Source organism: Trachypithecus francoisi, unplaced genomic scaffold, assembly GCF_009764315.1.
Source record: "Trachypithecus francoisi isolate TF-2019V2 unplaced genomic scaffold, Tfra_2.0 Lachesis_group17, whole genome shotgun sequence".
NCBI lineage: Eukaryota > Metazoa > Chordata > Mammalia > Primates > Cercopithecidae > Trachypithecus > Trachypithecus francoisi.
This window is the reverse complement of record NW_022681462.1, coordinates 42,903,955-42,922,524: the sequence shown is the minus strand read 5'-3', so window position 1 is coordinate 42,922,524 and position 18,570 is coordinate 42,903,955. Positions and strand designations below refer to the sequence as shown.

The 18,570-nt window shown below is 40.0% G+C and overlaps 1 protein-coding gene across 1 annotated transcript in view; it reads left to right on the top strand.

Annotated features, from left to right (window-relative positions):
• LOC117062215 (acyl-coenzyme A oxidase-like protein) overlaps positions 1–18,570 on the top strand; it is a 389,661-nt gene that overhangs the window by 278,740 nt on the left and 92,351 nt on the right. The window contains exons 14-15 of the mRNA XM_033175478.1: positions 374–483; positions 9,396–9,491. Of these exons, the coding sequence (XP_033031369.1) occupies positions 374–483; positions 9,396–9,429 (144 nt within the window). The 3' untranslated portion in view covers positions 9,430–9,491. The remainder of the gene's footprint in view (positions 1–373; positions 484–9,395; positions 9,492–18,570) is intronic.

Below are 18,570 nucleotides of genomic sequence, written 5' to 3'. Positions count from 1 at the left end.
AATTGACCAGAGAATGTCAGGGGTGAAAAAGAGAATGGACCAGCCATCTGTCCATGGAAGACAAGCGGGTTTTACCAAAGTGTCAGCTAAAACAGTTGGTCCCAGGACCAGTGTTAGAGACTGGTACAGGCAAGAAGAGAGAGCAAGCAGTAAGCAGTTAGTGAAGTCGGCCACAGGGGAGGATGGGGGATGGTGTGATAAATGCCCCACATTTGCCTTGGGAAAGTAGAGGCCATTTTAAGAATCAGGTCTTGTATTTGATTCCTTCCAAGGAGTTTGCTAAGTGACAAATAGATCTTATTGGGTTGCAGTATTAAAGATATTGTCGTTTTTTACACTGCTGAGACTGATGAGTGATAAACTCTCTGCACAGGTTGTGGGGCGGGAACTGCTGGCCCAATACACCAAACAGTATGAAGAAAAACCACTCTTTGTCCTGCTCCAAAACTGGACTGAATCTGTTGGGGACAAGCTGAGAACAAGGTACGTATTACTGAGACCATCGTCATCATCTGCCTTCAGTGGCTTATCATGAAGCCTGCGTTAACAGAGCCTTGGCATAACTCACTCTCGCTTGAGATTTTTAGTGTTTGCTATGTGCAAGAAATCTGTGAATATGTAAAATTAATGCTTATACACTCACTACCAACTTAAAAACTAAAACATTGCTCATTCTGTTCTTTCTCCTTGAGTTCCCTTTTAATTTCATGTTCACTGTTCCAATCAGTTTACAGGATTTAATCCTAAAAACCCCACGAGTTTTTATTTCCATTTGGCAAGTTTCCAAATGGTGAGTTCTTATTTCCATTTCACAGATGAAGAAACTGAGACACAGAGGTTAAGTACCTTGCTTACCATTTCCAAATGGTAAGTTCTTATTTCCATTTCATGGATGAGGAAACTGAGGCACAGAGGTTAAGTACCTTGCTCAAGGTTACATGGCTAGTGAGTGGCAGAGATGAGATTTGAACCTAGACAGTCTGGCTTCAACATCCATGCTTTTGGTTGTTTGTATTGATCTTTCAGTATTGTCCGTTAGCTTTATAAATAAAACATTATATATATAGTATTTTGTAACTTTGTTTTCACTCAGTATTTTGTTTCTCAGAATCATTTACATTGTTATGTATAGCTGCAGAACTCCTCTTCACAATATTCTGTAATTTTCCATCCTGTATGTATGCCACACTGTACTTATCCATTCTAATCTCTGGTATCTTGGACATTTGGGTCATGTATGGTTTTTTGGTATTTTGCATGATGCTGTTATGAAAAACCCTGTACATGTTTTCTGGGGGATGTGCACAAGAGTTTTTATAGGGCTTTCAAACTTAGTTAACATTACTTAGAGTAAGAAATACGCTTTAAATCACCATGGACACCCATATATCCATAGGACCTCCATTTCAGAAGCAACTGAAGCAAACAGTTCATGGAGCAGTGGCTACCTCCCTGTTTATTACTAATGATGCTCTCTGATACTTTTAAATTTTATTTTTAAAGAAAACTGATCTTAGCAGAATATTGATTTCAGCCAGACGTGGTGGCTCATGCCTGTGATCCTAGCACTTTGGGAGGCCAGGACAGAAGGACTGCTCAAGCCCAGGAGTTCGAGACCAGCCTGGGCAGTATGGTGAGACCCCCTGTCTCTACAAAATTAATACAAAAATTAGCAAGGCATGGTGGCACATGACTGTGGTCCCATCTGCTCAGGAGCCTGAGGCAGGAGGATCACTTGAGCCTGGGAGGCAGAGGTTGAAGTGAGCCAAGATCATGCCAGTGTACTCCAGCCTGGGCAACAGAGTGAGACCCTGCCTAAAAAAATAAAATAAAAATAAAAGTAAAAAAGGCCAGGTGCAGTGGCTCATGCCTGTGAGGCACTTTGGGAGGCTGAGGCGGGCGGATCACAAGGTCAGGAGATGGAGACCATCCTGGCTAACACAGTGAAACCCCGTCTCTACAAAAAAATTAGCTGGGCGTGGTGGTGGGCGCCTGTAGTTCCAGCTACTTGGGAGACTGAGGCAGGAGGATGGCGTGAACCCAGGAGGCAGAGCTTGCAGTGAGCGGAGATGCACCAGTGCACTCCAGCCTGGATGACAGGGCGAGACTCTGTCTCAAAAAGAAAAAAAAAAATACCCCAACCCTTAAAACTGATTTTATGACCTATTAGTTATATGCAATCTGTTGTTTGAAAAACACTCCCTTATGGTATATATTACCTAGGAATGGAATTGCTATGTATGGAGTAATGTTCAACTTTACTAGATAGTGACAAATTATTTTTCAAGGTGGTTGTATAAATTTACACCCCCATTAGCAGCATGTATCTTGTGGGGCCTTATTGTATTCTCACCAAAACTTGGTACTATCAGACTTCTTAATTTTTGTCAATACAATATAAGAAATGATCTCTCACCCTGACTTTAAACTGAATTTTTGCGATTACTATTAAGGATGAGCATGATTTCACATGTCTATTTGCCATTTGTATTTCTTCCTACGTGAAATGCCTGTTCATGTTTTTTGCCTATTTTTAGTGTGTGTGTGTGTGTGTGTGTGTGTGTGTGTGTCTTGTTCTTACTGATTTTTAAGGGCTCTTTATCCTTTGTTGTTATAAATGCTATAATTATCTTTTCTATGTTTGTGGCTTGTCTTATATTTTCTTTTTTTTTTTTTTTTTTTTTTTTTTTTGAGACGGAGTCTCGCTCTGTCGCCCGGGCTGGAGTGCAGTGGCCGGATCTCAGCTCACTGCAAGCTCCACCTCCCAGGTTTACGCCATTCTCCTGCCTCAGCCTCCCGAGTAGCTGGGACTACAGACGCCCGCCACCTCGCCCGGCTAACTTTTTGTATTTTTTTTTTTAGTAGAGACGGGGTTTCACCGTGTTAGCCAGGATGGTCTCGATCTCCTGACCTCGTGATCCGCCCGTCTCGGCCTCCCAAAGTGCTGGGATTACAGGCTTGAGCCACCGCGCCCGGCAATAAAATATTACTATAGTATTATATTATTATATCAGAAATGTAATTCAGAATTGTGTTTGCTGTTCAGGATCTTTGGCCATTTCATGTAAGTTTTGTAATCAGTTTGTCAAGTTTCTTAGAAATAAAACACAGGATGAATATTGTAGGATTGTACTTACGTGACATACCTAGAGTAGTCAAATTTGTAGAGATAGAAAGTAGAATATTGGTTCCCAGGGGCTAAGTACAGGAGAGAATGGGCAGTTATTGTTTCATAGGTACAGAGTTTCAGTTTGGGAAGATGAAAACGTTGTGGAGATGAATAGTGGTAATGGTTGTACAACAGTGTGAATGTACTTAATGCCACTGAGCTATACACTTAAAAGTAGATAAAATGGGCCAGGCGCAGTGGCTCATGCCTGTAATCTCAGCACTTTGGGAGACTGAGACAGGTGGATCACCTGAGGTCAGGAGTTTGAGATCAGCCTGGGCAACATGCTGAAACCCCATCTCTACTAAAAACATAAAATTAGCCAGGCGTGGTGGTGCATGCCTGTACTTCCAGCTACTTGGGAGATTGAGGCAGGAGAATTGCTTGAACCCAGAAGGCGGAGGTCACAGTCAGCCGAGATCGCACCATTGCACTCCAGGCTGGGCAACAAGAGCAAAACTTCATCTCAAAAAAAAAAAAAGTAAATAAAGTTAAAATGGTAAATGTTTTGTTATTTGTATTTTACCACAGGCCTGAAAACCTGCTGAAAGTTGCTTTGAAAGTATATTAAATCTATAGATTTGCAGAAAATTTGACGTATTTATAAAGCAGGTCTTCCCTCAAAGATTTTCATCTTCAAAGTGTCCTCCAGGGTTGTATAATTTTTTCCATACATAGTATATCCTTTCATAGATTTATTACTAGTTACTCCATAATTTTGTTGTTAAAAGAATATTTTTAAATTATGATTTTTATAGTTAATGGTTTATTATACATGCAATTGGGTTTTGTGTGTAAATTTGACTGTAAAGAAATTTCTTTTAAATGTGTCTGTAGAGTCTTTGGAGGTTTTTTCCATAGACAATCATTTGCAAATTATAAATTTTTATTTTTTCCTTTCCAACTATTATTTCTTTTATTCTTTTCATGTCTCACAGCAAGAGCTAGGACCACCAACACAATTTGAATAGAAGCCATCTTACAGGGTGTTCTTTTGCATTATTGCTGATTTTATTTATTATGTTAGAGACAGGGTCTTATTCTGTCTTCCAGGCTGGAGTGCTGAGGTTTCTGATAGACACATTTTACTTCCTAAAGAAGCTTATACATTTTAAATGTATTTTTGTCATTACCAGATTAATTTTATCAAATGATATTTTTCTGCATCTGTTGAAATGATCATATAGTTCTTTATTTTGTTAGTTTGATGAATAACTTTTGCAAATCATCTAATGTTAAACTACCTTGCATGCTTAAGAAATGCTCAATTTTGTTATGCTGTATTATCATATTTATATTTTCCTGGAATTGGCTTGTTAGTATTTTTTAGGGGTAAGAGATTGTATTTTTATAGTTTTCTATTCTTGTACATGCCTGATTTAGATTTATGTCAAAGTTTTACAGCTCTCATAGAGTTATTTTGGGGGGAGTGGTTTCTTATTCTGTGAAAGAATTTGATAATTCATCAAATTTGAAAATAGTCTGGGCTTAGCGAGTACTTTAAACTATTTAATTAGCTTAGTTGTTTAAAGACTAGGCTTTTCTTTTCATGTCAGTTTGAGTAAATTGTACTTTTCTAGGAATTTATTCATTTGGTTTTGATTTTATTGGTGTAAGTTTTTTTGTGTATCATTCTATCATTCTCTTTTTAACCTCTGCTAGATCTGTAGTTGTGTCTCATTTGTCATTCCTAAAATGATTTCTTGTGCCTTCTCCTTTCTTTGTTGTTGTTGCTCAGTCTCATCACATGTTTGTCTGGTTTATTATTTTTCAAACAACTAACTTTTCCCTTTGATCCTTTCTGTTGTACCTTTGTTTTCTATTTCATTGATTTATGGTCATGAATGTATTGTCTCCTTTATTATACTTTTAGAGAGCTTCTTATGCTTTTTTGTTTTGTGTATTTTTTAATTATTTTTTTGGGGGAATGAGATTATTGGTCCCTGAAACCCGAAAGTAGTGAACTAGTTTCTAAGGAAACTATTGATTAGAGAATGTAATCTCACAATCCTGATTAAACACATAGAAAACACAGTAAATGATGGTCTGGGATTTTTTATACCATTGGGATGAAGTGAAATTGAGAAATCTGTAATCTGTCTTTTTTTTTTTCTTTTTTTATTGCTGCTCAGGACCCTGTTTATTCAAACTGTGGTCCATCTTAAAGCTTGAAAACACGAGCTCCTACACGTTAGGACTGTTTCACTGGAGTCTTTCTTAGTTTTAATGTCTCCGTTTGTCTTCATATTCTAGAGTTAGTGGATCTTCCTAATATTTCTAGCTCTTGAGTAGGAAGTTTATAGTATGGATAACTTTTTCCTCCAATGTATTAGTTTGAAAATTGTCCAACATGTTAAGGAGTTGACAGAATAGCACAACTCCCCACCAGAATCAGTTCCATCCTTGCAGGAAACTTGTTCCCCAACTGGCCACAAATCATCTGCCCTTTCATTTCTTTTTCAGATAGTAGAGCAGGACTTGTTTCCATCATTTTGGAAGTATGACACGCTGTCACCCATATGCAAATCTATATCCCTAGCACATTTTCCAGGACAGAGTTGAGATGTGCCAAAGGCAGTATTCCAATTGTAAATATTTGGAAAGTTCCAGTCCATTTATTATTGTCTCAGTTATTAACCTCCAAAACAGTATACATCTCTCTCCCACACATCTAGGTTTTACTGATTCAGTCTCTGTGTTTATCCACTTAAATCCCAAAACTTTACTTACTCCAACTTTTATGTGAAGGAAAGCCTTTGTCATCAACATGTTTTCAGCACTCACTGTGTACTCGGCACTTCTCTACGCATTGGTGGTCAGCAGTTACTAGGGGCTCTGCCTTCATGGAGTCTGCACTCCGAGAGCAGTAGGATGGTAGGCATAGTGACAGCCCTGAGAAAAGCACTCTTGAGAAGGTGGGGACCTGAGGAAAGATGGGCTGAGAACTTCCTGGCACCCTCAAATCCCTCCAGTGTGCACCCATTTGTCCGCACAGTGACTACCCCTCATTTCGGCCTGGGAGGAGTCAGTCATGGTACTGAAAAACCTCCATGGGACCAGGTAAGGAAGATGGAGCATGGCAGGGAGAGGAGCCCCAGAAGGAAGTGACTCTGAGAAGGGGTTGTACCTGGCCCTACAGACAGCCCCATTTAGCCCTGGCTTGTCCCTGCAAGGGCTGCCTCTCTCCCTCCTGCATGGAAGCCTGCCACTGGGGCCCTTCCCGCTTTCATCAGCCTGTGGACCTTTAGGAGGTAGTGGTAGGTGTCCAGGAAAGTCAAGATTTTGCCTTGCACCCAACATGTTTTTCTACATTGTGCTGTAAAATTTACAAATATTCAGCAAAATTGAAATAATTTTACAGGAAGCACTTACGTACAAACCATGGAGATTCTATTAACCTATTACTGTACCTGCCATATCACTATCATATCTGTGGATCTATGTATGGAACTCACCCATCCATTCACCTTCTCTTTTTGATCCGTTTCAAAGTAAACTGTAGACATCAGCATATTTCTAAATAATTTAGCATGAGCCTTATTAACTAGAGTTACATATTTAGTTATAGTTCTTATGTAGAATTTACATACAATAAAATGCACAAATCTTAAGTGTACATTCACTGAGTTTTGACAAATACATAAACCTATGTAACTAAACTCTTATTAAGATATAGATCATCACTCCAGAAAGTTCTTTCATGCCCTTCTTGGTTAATCTTACTACCCAGATACAGCCACTCTTCTGATATTTTGCCACCACAGATTCGTCTTTCTGTGCTAGAACTTCACGTAAATGGAACCAGGCAGTATGTACTCTTTTGTAGCTGCCTCGTGAACTTGACATAATGCTTTTTGACATTCACCCATGTTGTTGTGTGTATTAGTTTGTTTCTTTTCGTTATTGTAGTATTTGACTTTATGGATATAGTAGAATCATTCTCTTATGGATGAATAGACAGCTGGAATGTTTGCAGTTTTTTGCTTCTGTGAGTAGAACTGCTATGAGCCTTCTACTTTTTTTTTTTTTTGTGAACGTATGTTTTTATTTCTCTTAGGCAAATAGTAGGAGTGAAACTGCTAGAACATAGGGTATGTGTTCATTTAGTTTTATTAGGAATTGTGACAACATTTTGCAAAGAGATTTCACCATTTTACGCTCCCATCAGCAAGCATGAGAGCGCTGGTTTCTCCAGATCCTCGGCAACACTCGATGTCAGTGTACTTAATTGTAGTCATTCTGGTGGATGTATAATGCTACCTCACCATGGTTTCCGTTTGCGTTTCCCTGATGTCTAATGATACGTATTTTAATTTAATTTAAACTTTATTTAACAATAGAGTCATTTGGATCTTGTAAAATACGCAGTTACAAAGAGGTTGCCTTTAGCAATGTTCCTATTTTTTAAAGAGAGTCTGCAAACTCTTTTGCACTGGGCAGGCTCCTAGACCTACATGACATGTGACTCACATGACTCAGCGAGTGGGTGAGATCCCCTTCCTGCAGCACATGCAGTTCACAACCTCAGGTGGACAAACATGTTCTACAGTCGGCATTCCAGGAAGGCCAGTTTCCAGCAACAGCCCCTGGAATGACTAAAACATACTTTTCAATAATATATGAAAGCCCTTTACATCTTTTATTAAGTAGACTGAGGCAGAAACCCAACTTTCTTAAAGCCCAGATTCAGAATAAACATTGACATCATTTAAATGTCCTGGTAATTGGCATGTAAATACCTCCCTCTTCCCTGTCTAAATGGAGGGCGATTATTAATTCAGCACTTGGCATATCAAAAGCACTGCATCAATTGCTTCTTAACGTTCCTCTCGTGCCTTCTGATTAAGCAACAACAGCCACTTGGGTTTTTTATTTTTAGTTAATATGAATTTAAGTTATTTGGGTCTTATAATAACTTACTTCCTCAGGAAGTGGGGAAAGGGGAGGGCAAGAGGTGGCTGCACTATGGGAAACTCTAAGTGTGAATTAACTCTTCCCCTGTTTGTCTAGGTTATCTAAAGGTTCATGGTGGGGCCATAAAATTGGCATGAAATATAGAGTTTCATGATGAAAAGCTTACAGGCTTTTAATTGTGAACTTGGTTGTTTTGAGTCTGTGCTTACGTCTCTTAACTCCTCTGTGCCTCAGTTTCCTCATTTGCCAAATGGGAAAGATGGGAATTGCTGCCTGCTGAAGAATGCCACCATCTCTGTAGCACACCCTCCCCTGTGCTTGCACACAGCCCTCTCACTTCCCTTCGGGGTGCCTCTTGCTTTAAACACTGATGTTCCCCAACAAAACCTGAGCTTGACTGCCTGTGTGACCTTGAGCAAGTTACCAAATCTTGCTGAGCCTCAGTTTCCTGAACTTTTTACTGGATAATTATCATATTCTAGAATTATTGAGAAAATTGAATAATTCACAGCAAATAATGAGTACAATTCCTGATATGTAATATATTTAATAAATATTATTAATTGATAAATATTTTGTAACAGATATATTTGATTATTAATATCCAATTATAATAATTATAGTAAATGCCCAGCAGCGGTTACTATTATAAACTAACTTCCGTGCCTGTAATCCCAGCACTTTGGGAGGCTTGAGGCGGGCAGATCACTTGAGGTCAGCAGTTCAAGACCAGCCTGGCCAACATGGTGAAACCCTGTCTCTACTAAAAATACAAAAATTAGCCAGACACAGTGGCACGCGCCTGTGGTCCCCACTAATCAGGAAGCTGAGGCATGAGAATCACTTGAACCCAGGAGGTGGAGGTTGCAGTCAGCCGAGATCGTGCCACTGTACTCCAGCCTGGGAAACAGAGTAAGACTCTGTTTCAAAAAAAAAAAAAGATTGTATAATGGTTGAGTCATACATGAATTGTATAATGGTTGATTATACTTGACAGAAATCATATTGCTATTCATTAAGAAAGACTATATAAAATATTGAACACTACTTATAATACAATAGTAAGTGGAAAAATTAGGAAACCAAATCATCTCTATACCACAAGGACAACCACCTAGAATAAACTGGAGCTAAGATTACTGAAAAGAATATTATGAATAGTCAATGAGAGATGGGATGGGGAGATTATGTATACTGACACTATTTTTCTACAGGAAAAAAAATATTTTTAAAAACAAACCCACTCTATTTCTTTCAAATGAAATTCTTTGGTGAGACCAACATAATGATGGTCACTGTGATTTTCTTTCAGTTTCCTGGCATTTATGATCTTGCCTTTCTGTTGAAAGCAGTGAAATTTCGTGAAAGGGTTCTTCAGTGGGGTTTGGTGACCAGAGTTTATTATAAGGTAAAGATACACGGTGTTACACTTTTCCTTTTGGCATGTGTTTAAGGGATATCCTTGCTGGTAAACTATCTGTTAAGTTTAGTAGAGAACGAGTCAGCTTAATGACAAGCTTCTGGAAGCAGCTAGAGTTCCTACAGGCCATTTTGCACAACACCATTGCTTGCTCTAGAGGCCAGGATGCTTCTGTTTAACCCCCTTTATGTCATCTTGTAGAATTCCACCTGCAAGCACCATGTGGCTGCCATAGGAGTTGATGAGTGGTGTAATTTTCAGCCCTTATCGAAATTGAAAAATCATTGTTTTATATGTATAAAGAGTACATTGTTCTCTAAGACAGGGAGGGGAACTGCATCAGGAATATGTAAAAATTAACGTTGGGTTAGTCTAAGATGCATTCTATCTCCTATTAAAATACCCACGAAGCTCTGCAAAAGCATAAAATCTTGTGTCAGCATTGATAGAAATCTAGAGGAAATTTCCACCAAGTACAGTGCCAGTGGGATTAGTTTGAGGGATCACTGTCCATCCTAGTAATATCTGTTTCATCTTCTGATCTAGTACAGAATAGCCAGTGGAACCCCAGGAGAAGGCTTTACTGCTTCCACTCTATGTCCAGGCCAGGGGCTCAGGGCTGCCATAACCAGAGTTCAGGTTGCTTCTCTCCTTCTGCATGGGAATTACGTTCCAAGAGGGCCAGAACTGGGTTCCTGCAATTCTCCCCATCCAGTTCACCCCTTTTTATATAAATTTCAAGGTCATGTCTCCTAGTACAACGCAACAGAGGTAGAAGGGAAGAGGATGGATGGTACATGGGAATGGGTATTCTCTTAGGAAATGCTTTGGAAACGTGCCCTGGAAGCAGAAAGCGGCCAAGATCCACCCTCATGGAACAGAGCCACGCTGGAAGAGAACCTGCCAGAAGCCAGGCTAGGAATTGTGTAAATCAATTTCTCCCCCAGGCATAGATCTGAGGTGAGGCTTTGCCACACCCTACGAATGCATTCAGGTGGGTTTAAATCACTCCACATATCCTCCACATATCAAACCTGGAGCCAGCCGAAATAAGAGATGGATATATCCAAAAGGAAAAATGCTGCAGTTGCAATGAAGAGCAGGATTAACAAGGGAGAAAATGCAATCTGTGAACTGTTTTCGAAGACTATATAAGAAAAGGCTAAAGATGAAATGCTAAGGGAAGAAAATAGAAGCAGAGTGAAATGGTAGAAGTCTAACCTATGGATAACAAATATTCTTGGAAGTGCTGGAACAAAAGGAGCAGAAATAATAATCACAAACATAATAGAAGAATAATCTCCTTCGTGTAAAAAAAAATCCTATGCTAATGAAAAAAAAGACTTATACTTGGACATAGATGAAAAATCTAGAATAAAGAGAACAGAATGTGAGCAACAAGACAGAAAATAATAGTTTACTCAAAAACAGAAAAAAGTTAGGCTAGCTGCTGTCATTCACTAGCTCCAAATGGAGTAATAAGTACTCTTCTAAAGAGGAAACTTCATGATCTAAGCATAATATTCCAAGCCAAATTTAATCCCTGAGTACGGGCAATAGGAAGATATTTTTAGATATCTAAGAATCAGAAGCAATTTCACTAATATAGCCTTCCTTAAAAAGTTATCTTAAAATTTACTCCATAGAACACCAAAAAGAATCAAAACGAATAACTCAAAAATAAGGAAGTCAAGATATAAAAGGATTGGCGGTCCCTGTGAAGCCAATACTATATGTTTTTAAAAATAGTCACAAAAGGCCGGGCGCGGTGGCTCAAGCCTGTAATCCCAGCACTTTGGAGGCCGAGGCGGGTGGATCACGAGGTCAGGAGATCGAGACCCTCCTGGCTAACACGGTGAAACCCCGTCTCTACTAAAAAATACAGAAAAAAACTAGCCGGGCGCAGTGGCGGGCGCCTGTAGTCCCAGCTACTCGGAGGCTGAGGCAGGAGAATGGCGGGAACCCGGGAGGCGGAGCTTGCAGTGAGCCGAGATCGCGCCACTGCACTCCAGCCTGGGCGACACAGCGAGACTCCGTCTCAAAAAAAAAAAAAAAAAAAAAGTCACAAAATTGGCTGGGCATGGTGGCTCATGCCTGCAATTCCAGCACTTTGGGAGGCCAGGGCAGGCAGATTGCTTGAGCTCAGGAGACCAGCCTGGGCAACGTGGCAAAACCCCATCTCTACAAAAAATACAAAAAAATTAGCCAGGTGTGGCAGCACGTTCCTGTAGTGGCAGCTACTCAGGAGGCTGAGGCAGGACAATCTCTTGAGCCTGGGAGGCAGTGGTTGCAGTGAGCTGAGATCACACCACTGTACTCCAGCCTGGGCAACAGAGAGAGACCCTGTCTCAAAAAAATAAAAAATAGTCATAAAATTAAATATACGGAAGCTAAAAATATTTTTTTGGAAAAAAGCACGATTAAAAAAAAACTTGATAAACTGGTTCTGTAAGAGTCTATACTGTTTTTAAAGGTAAGATGAAAGACAAAGTAAAAACAAACTGAATTTCTTACATTTATTACAGGGTAAGCAAAAGACCTTGTTTTGTTCTGACTTTAGTAATTAGAGAAACAGGTTAAAATATATGTTTTATTCAATTGAAAGCTAACATAACTACTGAACACAGAACGCTTGGTTTTCCAAATCACTGCAGCCGACAAAGCAATGAAGATAAACAAGTGGTCAGAAGTTTGTGTAATCAGAACAGAGCAAAGAGCAAATCAGAAAGCATGTTCTTAGGAGACTCAAAGACACTCCAGTGCGGCTCCTTTAAGTGAATCCACACCAAGGCCAGGAGAGCTGGTTAATAAGTTCCCACTGCGAATTGCTCCTTGGTTTGAGAATTTCTCCGGGATTGCTTCCCTAAATCTGTTTCCCATTAATTGTGATATCCCCTTTGTCTCTTCTAATTTGGCTCAATTCAAGACCCCTCTCTCTGGCCCCAGAAGATTAACGCTTTGATCTTGAACTGAGTTGATCTGGTAATTCCTTGAAAACAACATTTCCATTACAGTATGATCCCTTAAGCAGTGGAGAGGCAGCTTTTGATACATTTTCATCCTAGAGAGCCTTAAATCCCTCCAGCTCCCACCTCTGGAAAGTGGGGGATTAGATTTAAAATGGGCTATAATGTGAAATGAAAGAGGTTTCAATCCTCCTAGTAAAAGCACAGACTCTCAGATTAGATTAGATTACACATTGTATATAGAAACAAATCTAATTATATGCATTGGTGTATAACTATACACATCAAAACAAAAAGTGATATTTTAAAAGATTCTCAAAAGTAAACGAGTAAATGTGTGTTGGGAAACAGCAAGATATTTTCAGGTATCTCTCGAAAGGTTGTTATGTTAGTTAGCTGGGACTGCCATGACAAAATACCACAGACTGAGTGCCTTAAACAACAGAAATTTATTTTCTCACAGTTCTGGGGGCTAGAAGTTCAAGATCAAGGTTCCCGAAAGGGTTGGTTTTCTTTGAGCCTCTCTCCTTGGCTTGCAATGGCTGCCCCCTTGCTACCTCTCATGGCCATCCATCCATGCACCCACACCCTGGTGCCCTTCTTCTTATAAGAATACTGTCGTATCACATTAGGGCCCCACTCTAACAGCTTCATTTTAACTGAATCACCTCTTTCAAGACTCCCATCTCTAAATATGGTCACATCCTGAGGTACTAGGAGTTGGGACATCAATGTTTGAATTTAGAGAGACATAATCCAGCCACTACCAGTTGGCAATATTAATCTTATCAAAAGCATTAACCAGAAAGGCAAAATGATGACCCCATAACTATGAGCCTGTATGTGCCAACTACATTTTGTCCTCCAAGACGAACCCCCAAGAATCCCACCTCCTGATAGTCACACCCTTGAGTGTCTTCTTCCATGCTCTACCAGAGTTGGTCTGAGTGACATATAGTAGAAATAATGGCATGTTGCTTCCAGATATAAAACATTATGACTTCCATCTTGGTCACTCTGTTGCACTCTGTCTCTTTATCTCTAATCACTCTGGGCACAACCATGTCATAAGCATGCCCTGTGGGAAGGCCCAGGTGGCAAGGAACTGAAGCTTCCTGCCCACAACCACATGAGTAACCTTGTAAGTGTACTCTGCAGCCCCATTTACAGCTTCAGAGACTGCAAGCATGGGACAGTTGACACCCGCTGCAACCTCATCAGAGTCCCTGAGCCAGAACCACACAGTCAAGCAGCTTCTGGATTCCTGGGCTTTAGAAACTGTGTGCATAATGAACACTTGGTGCTGTAATCCACTAGGTTTGGGGCAGGTTGTTGCACAGCAGCAGATACCTAATCCAGATTTGGGCACCCAAAAGTTGGGTGCTGATATAACAAAAGCCTCAATGGGACTGTGGCTTTGCACCTGTGCAGTGAGCTTTGAGAAGAGTCCTAGTGGAAGCCTAAAATACCTTGAAGAAATTATTACCAGAAACCTTTATGGTCTTAACCTGTGGGTGAGGACTTGTAGGAAAATGAGGTAAAAATTATTGGAAACTGGAGGATGGGGATCCTTGTTACGTAGTGGCAGAGCTGTAGCAACGCTGTTGCCTGAAGTTATGTGGAAACAGAAAATGTACCGAATCAATGAAGTGATCCAGCAAAGGAGATGTCCATCCTACAAGCTGAAGGTGCTGCCTGCCTGCTTATTGCAGCTTTTAGTGATGTGCAAGAAGAGAGAGAGAATCTCAAGGAATGAGCTTTTAACATGCAGGACCTGACAGTTAATATGATTTTGAAGATCCCAAGCTCTCCATATGGTCAATGTGTTCATTTCTTAGGGCTGCTGTGACAAACCACCACAGACTAGGTGGCTTAAAACAAGAGATTTATTTACTCACAACTTTGGAGGCCGGAAGTCTGAAATCATGGTGGCAGCAGGGCCATGCCAACTCTGAGACCCTGGGTACAATCCTTCCTTGCCCTTCGTGGCTTCTGGTTGCTACTGGCAATCCTTGGTATTCCTTGACTTACAGCCACATCTCTCCAAGCTCTCCTCTGTTATCACATGACATGCCCGCGATATCTCCCTGTAAGTCTCTGTTGTCTCTTCTGCTTATCAGGGCACTAGTCATATTGGATCAGGACTCACCCTAATTACCTCATTTTAACTTGATTGCCTCTGCAAAGACCCTATTTCCAAATAAGGTCACATTCACAGATACCAGGGGTTAGTACTTCAGTATGTCTTTTTGGAGGACACAGTTTAACCATAGCAGCAGACAATGCTAAAATTAAAAAATTAAAATGGCTTCAGAGCAAAAGTATAATCCAGGACCCTCCCTGAAATGCGCAATCTAAGGATGAAGCCCAGGACATGACTGCAAAATTCTTTAAGAACTGAGAAAGATCAAAGGTAAGTCTTGAGTCACACAAAAGGCCTTCTGAGTTTACAAGTGTGTCTTTCAGACTCTCTCAATTTACACAATAAAGTTTCTAGGAAACTTGAGGGCGTCCTCTGTCAGCCTTCTCAACATCCCCAAGGGCCTATGTCAAAGAGATTTGTGGGTGTGGCTTTTGTCTAATGGAATAAACCTCCCCAAAGATTCACAGGAAATGCACAAAGTTTTTAAGAGAATTATATCAGCCAAAGATCTTTCAGCTTGTACTGAAAGATACAGAGACAATACAAAATGAATAGAGCCACTAAGCTTCTACAATCAGGGAACAAGTGGAGAAAAACAAAACAAAACAGAAAAACCTAGCTACAAACAAGTGCTCCTTTCATGAAAAAGTCAGGATGCCTCAGAGGGAAGAAGCAAGAAGCCAGAGGGTGGAGCCAAGGGTCACAGAAAATCAAACCGCCTGGGTGTGCATAGGACTGTGCCCTCATTAAGGAACTTCCAACATTTGCTCAGCTGGATGTCAGAATTTATATGGACCATTGACTCCTGCATTATTCCCATGTTCTCCTTTTGGAGTAAGAGTATATATAGCAGTTATCCTGTGCCATCACACCATTGTATGTTGGAGGACAAATAACTTGTCTCCTTAGTTAACAGCCTTCAAATGGAGAGGATCTGTACTTAAGGAATAACACCTGAGGAGGCTTATTTGCACCTAGACTGAATTTAGATGAGGGGATTCTGGACTGTGAGCTGATGCCGTAATTAGGTTAAACTTTTGTGGGCCTTGGAAGCTGTATGTTTTTTAAAGGAATGTGAATCATTAAGGATGATTAGGATGGACTATGATAGCCAAGCTCCGAGACAGTCTTCAATGATCCCTGCCTCCTGTAGTCACACCCTCATAGAGTGCCCACATTATATCATTGAAATTGTCTTAGTCTCTCTCTCTCTCTCTCTCTCTCTTTCTCTCTCTCTCTCTCTCTCTCTCTCTCTGTCTCTGGAAGCCATGTCATGAGCAGCCCATGTTGCAAATAACTGAAACTTATGAATGCACTTGGAAGTGTTTCCTGTAGCCGTAACCAAAGCTTCAGAGACTGCAAGCCTGGGACAGACAGTCAAAAACTTGGCTGTCATCTCATGAGAGAATCTGAGCCAACCATGCAACCACAATATGCCCGGGTTCTGAACCCTCATAGACTGTGTGAGATGATAGTATTTTTTTGTTGTAAGATGCTAAATTTGGGTATAATTTGTTACATAGCAATAGATAACTAATATAGCATCCAAAAGCAAAAAAACTCTTCAAAAGTTTTGGCATTGATAATACACATTTTTGAAGCAAAATATAAAGAAGAATTACAATATTTTTCAACCAATATTTTCATTTAATAATATAATGTGGCTATCTTTCTATGTCAATAAGAACATGATTGCACAAGGTACCGATGCTTCTATGTTTTTAGTTATATGGACAAGGTCATAATGAATATTCTTAACAGTATGGCTTTCAGTCTTTACATACTACAAAATTGTTCTTTACAAATGTTGAACCAAATTATACTTTTCCTGCATGGTATTAGGGTTCACATTTCTCCACTAACACTTTATTTCTCCAACTTTCTATGTTTTTACTGTTAGGGTTTAGGAGTCTATCATCTTCTTTTCATATTTTCATTTTATTTTTTTCCCATTCCCCCTACCCTCCATATTTTTATTTTATTAATACGGGTTAAATGCTTGGGACAAGAAGTGTTTCCGATTGCAGATTTTTTCTGACTTTGGAATATTTGCATTATACTTGTGAGCATCTCAGATCTGAAAATCTGAAATCCAAAATGCTCTAGTGAACATTTTCTTTGAGCATCAGTAATGTCAGTGCTCAAAAACTTTTGGATTTTGAAGCATTTCAGATTTCATATTTTTGGATTTAGGATGTTCAACCCGTATTAGAAAAATAGGTCCACTGTAAAATATCTACCTTTAATTTTATTTTCAGCATGATATTAGAAGCTCTCTGGTACTTCTTAAATATTCAGAAGTATTTTCTGATTATAGATGTTCTCTGTCAGAGACCAAATCATTCATTTTTTTCCTGTGTGTATTTCCTGATTTCAAGAGAAGAAAACATTTACACACACATGAGTGTGTTTCCCAAACATAAAATAAACGTTAGGCATGTGGGGTGGTGAACAAAATACAAGGGTTTTAGAATCACAGAATTAGGCCAGGCACGGTGGCTCACGCCTGTAATCCCAGCACTTTGGGAGGCCGAGGAGGGTGGATCACGAGGTCAGGAATTCGAAACCAGCCTGGCCAACATGGTGAAACCCCATCTCTACTAAAGATTAAAAAAAAAAAAAAATTAGCTGGGTGTGGTGGTGGACACCTGGAATCCCAGCTACTGGGGAGGCTGAGGCAAGAGAATTGCTTGAATTCAGGAGGTGGAGGTTGCAGTGAGCCGAGATCGCACCATTGCACTCCAGCCTAGGCAACAGGGCAAGACTCTGTCTCAAAAAAAGAAAAAAAAAAGTCACAGAACTAGCTTTTACCACTTCCAAGGGTGTATTAAGATACAATGTATTTTAAAAAGCACTAAAAATTATAAACCTTGCACTTGTGTTAAATATCTTGGTTACTACCATTAATGTAACCATTTTTATGGTCAATTCAAATAAATATTCATGAAGCACAGATAGTTTTCTAGGGCCTGGCAGGGGAAGACCACAAAGATTTTGAAAATATGCTCTCGCCTTGAGATAAGTCCACCTCTGGTTTTAGCCTAAGGCAAAAGAAAATATGTGCTAAATTAAGGCAAAACCTACAAACTTAGAGGAAAGAATACGGCCTTCTGCATTTTATTTTGTATTTTTGGCCCAGCTTTTTGCTCAGCTAGCTGTATGTTGGCTCATGTCTACCTGCATTAGTTTGGTGTATCTTGACATAAAATGATTCTGTTTAGCAATTTGAACATCTGACCCAAACAGAGTCTGGGCAATAGTCTTTGGACAGTGTCCAAGAGAGGGTGATTTCATCTAGAATTCAGAGATCGCCTAAAAATAACCCTGTGATTTAGTTCAGAATCTTTAAATTAAAAAGGCAAAAACACAAGTGGGTTTTCTCAGAACCCTGCTTTTCTTCTCAGCTTTTTAGTAATCGCCTTTAATTTTCTTCAAAAGCACATCTGACTTTAGAGATGCGTGGCCAACCCTTCTAAGCACACGGGAAGCCCATCTGTCCCTCCCCCCAGAGCAAGTGAGAAGAGCTAGCAATTCACGGTCAGCGTTGGAGAGCCGAGAAGACCACTGAGTTCTTGTGGAAGAATACGCCTTTGCAATCATTTGATAATGCATTCCCCTGCTTAGTATAGCCAGAATTTCACTTCAAATGGAGCCAGGAAATGCCCTTCCTTCAATGTGTCGCTGGCCATGGAAAGAGTCCAGCCCCCTAGCTTCCCTTGCCCCCCACTCTCCAGTTTTCCAAAATCTTGTTACAAACAACTCGTCATCACAGCTGCTGCATGATTTCGCCATCAGTGGGAAGGAAAAATAAACCAATAAACAATGGCTTGTCATCCAGGAACCAACAGGAAAAAGACCAATAGGATGTCCACCAGTCAGGGATCTTGATCCAGTAGCTTTGGTCAGGTGGTAGCTGGTAGATCTAGAGGAACTTGGAAATGCCATTGATAATGAAACC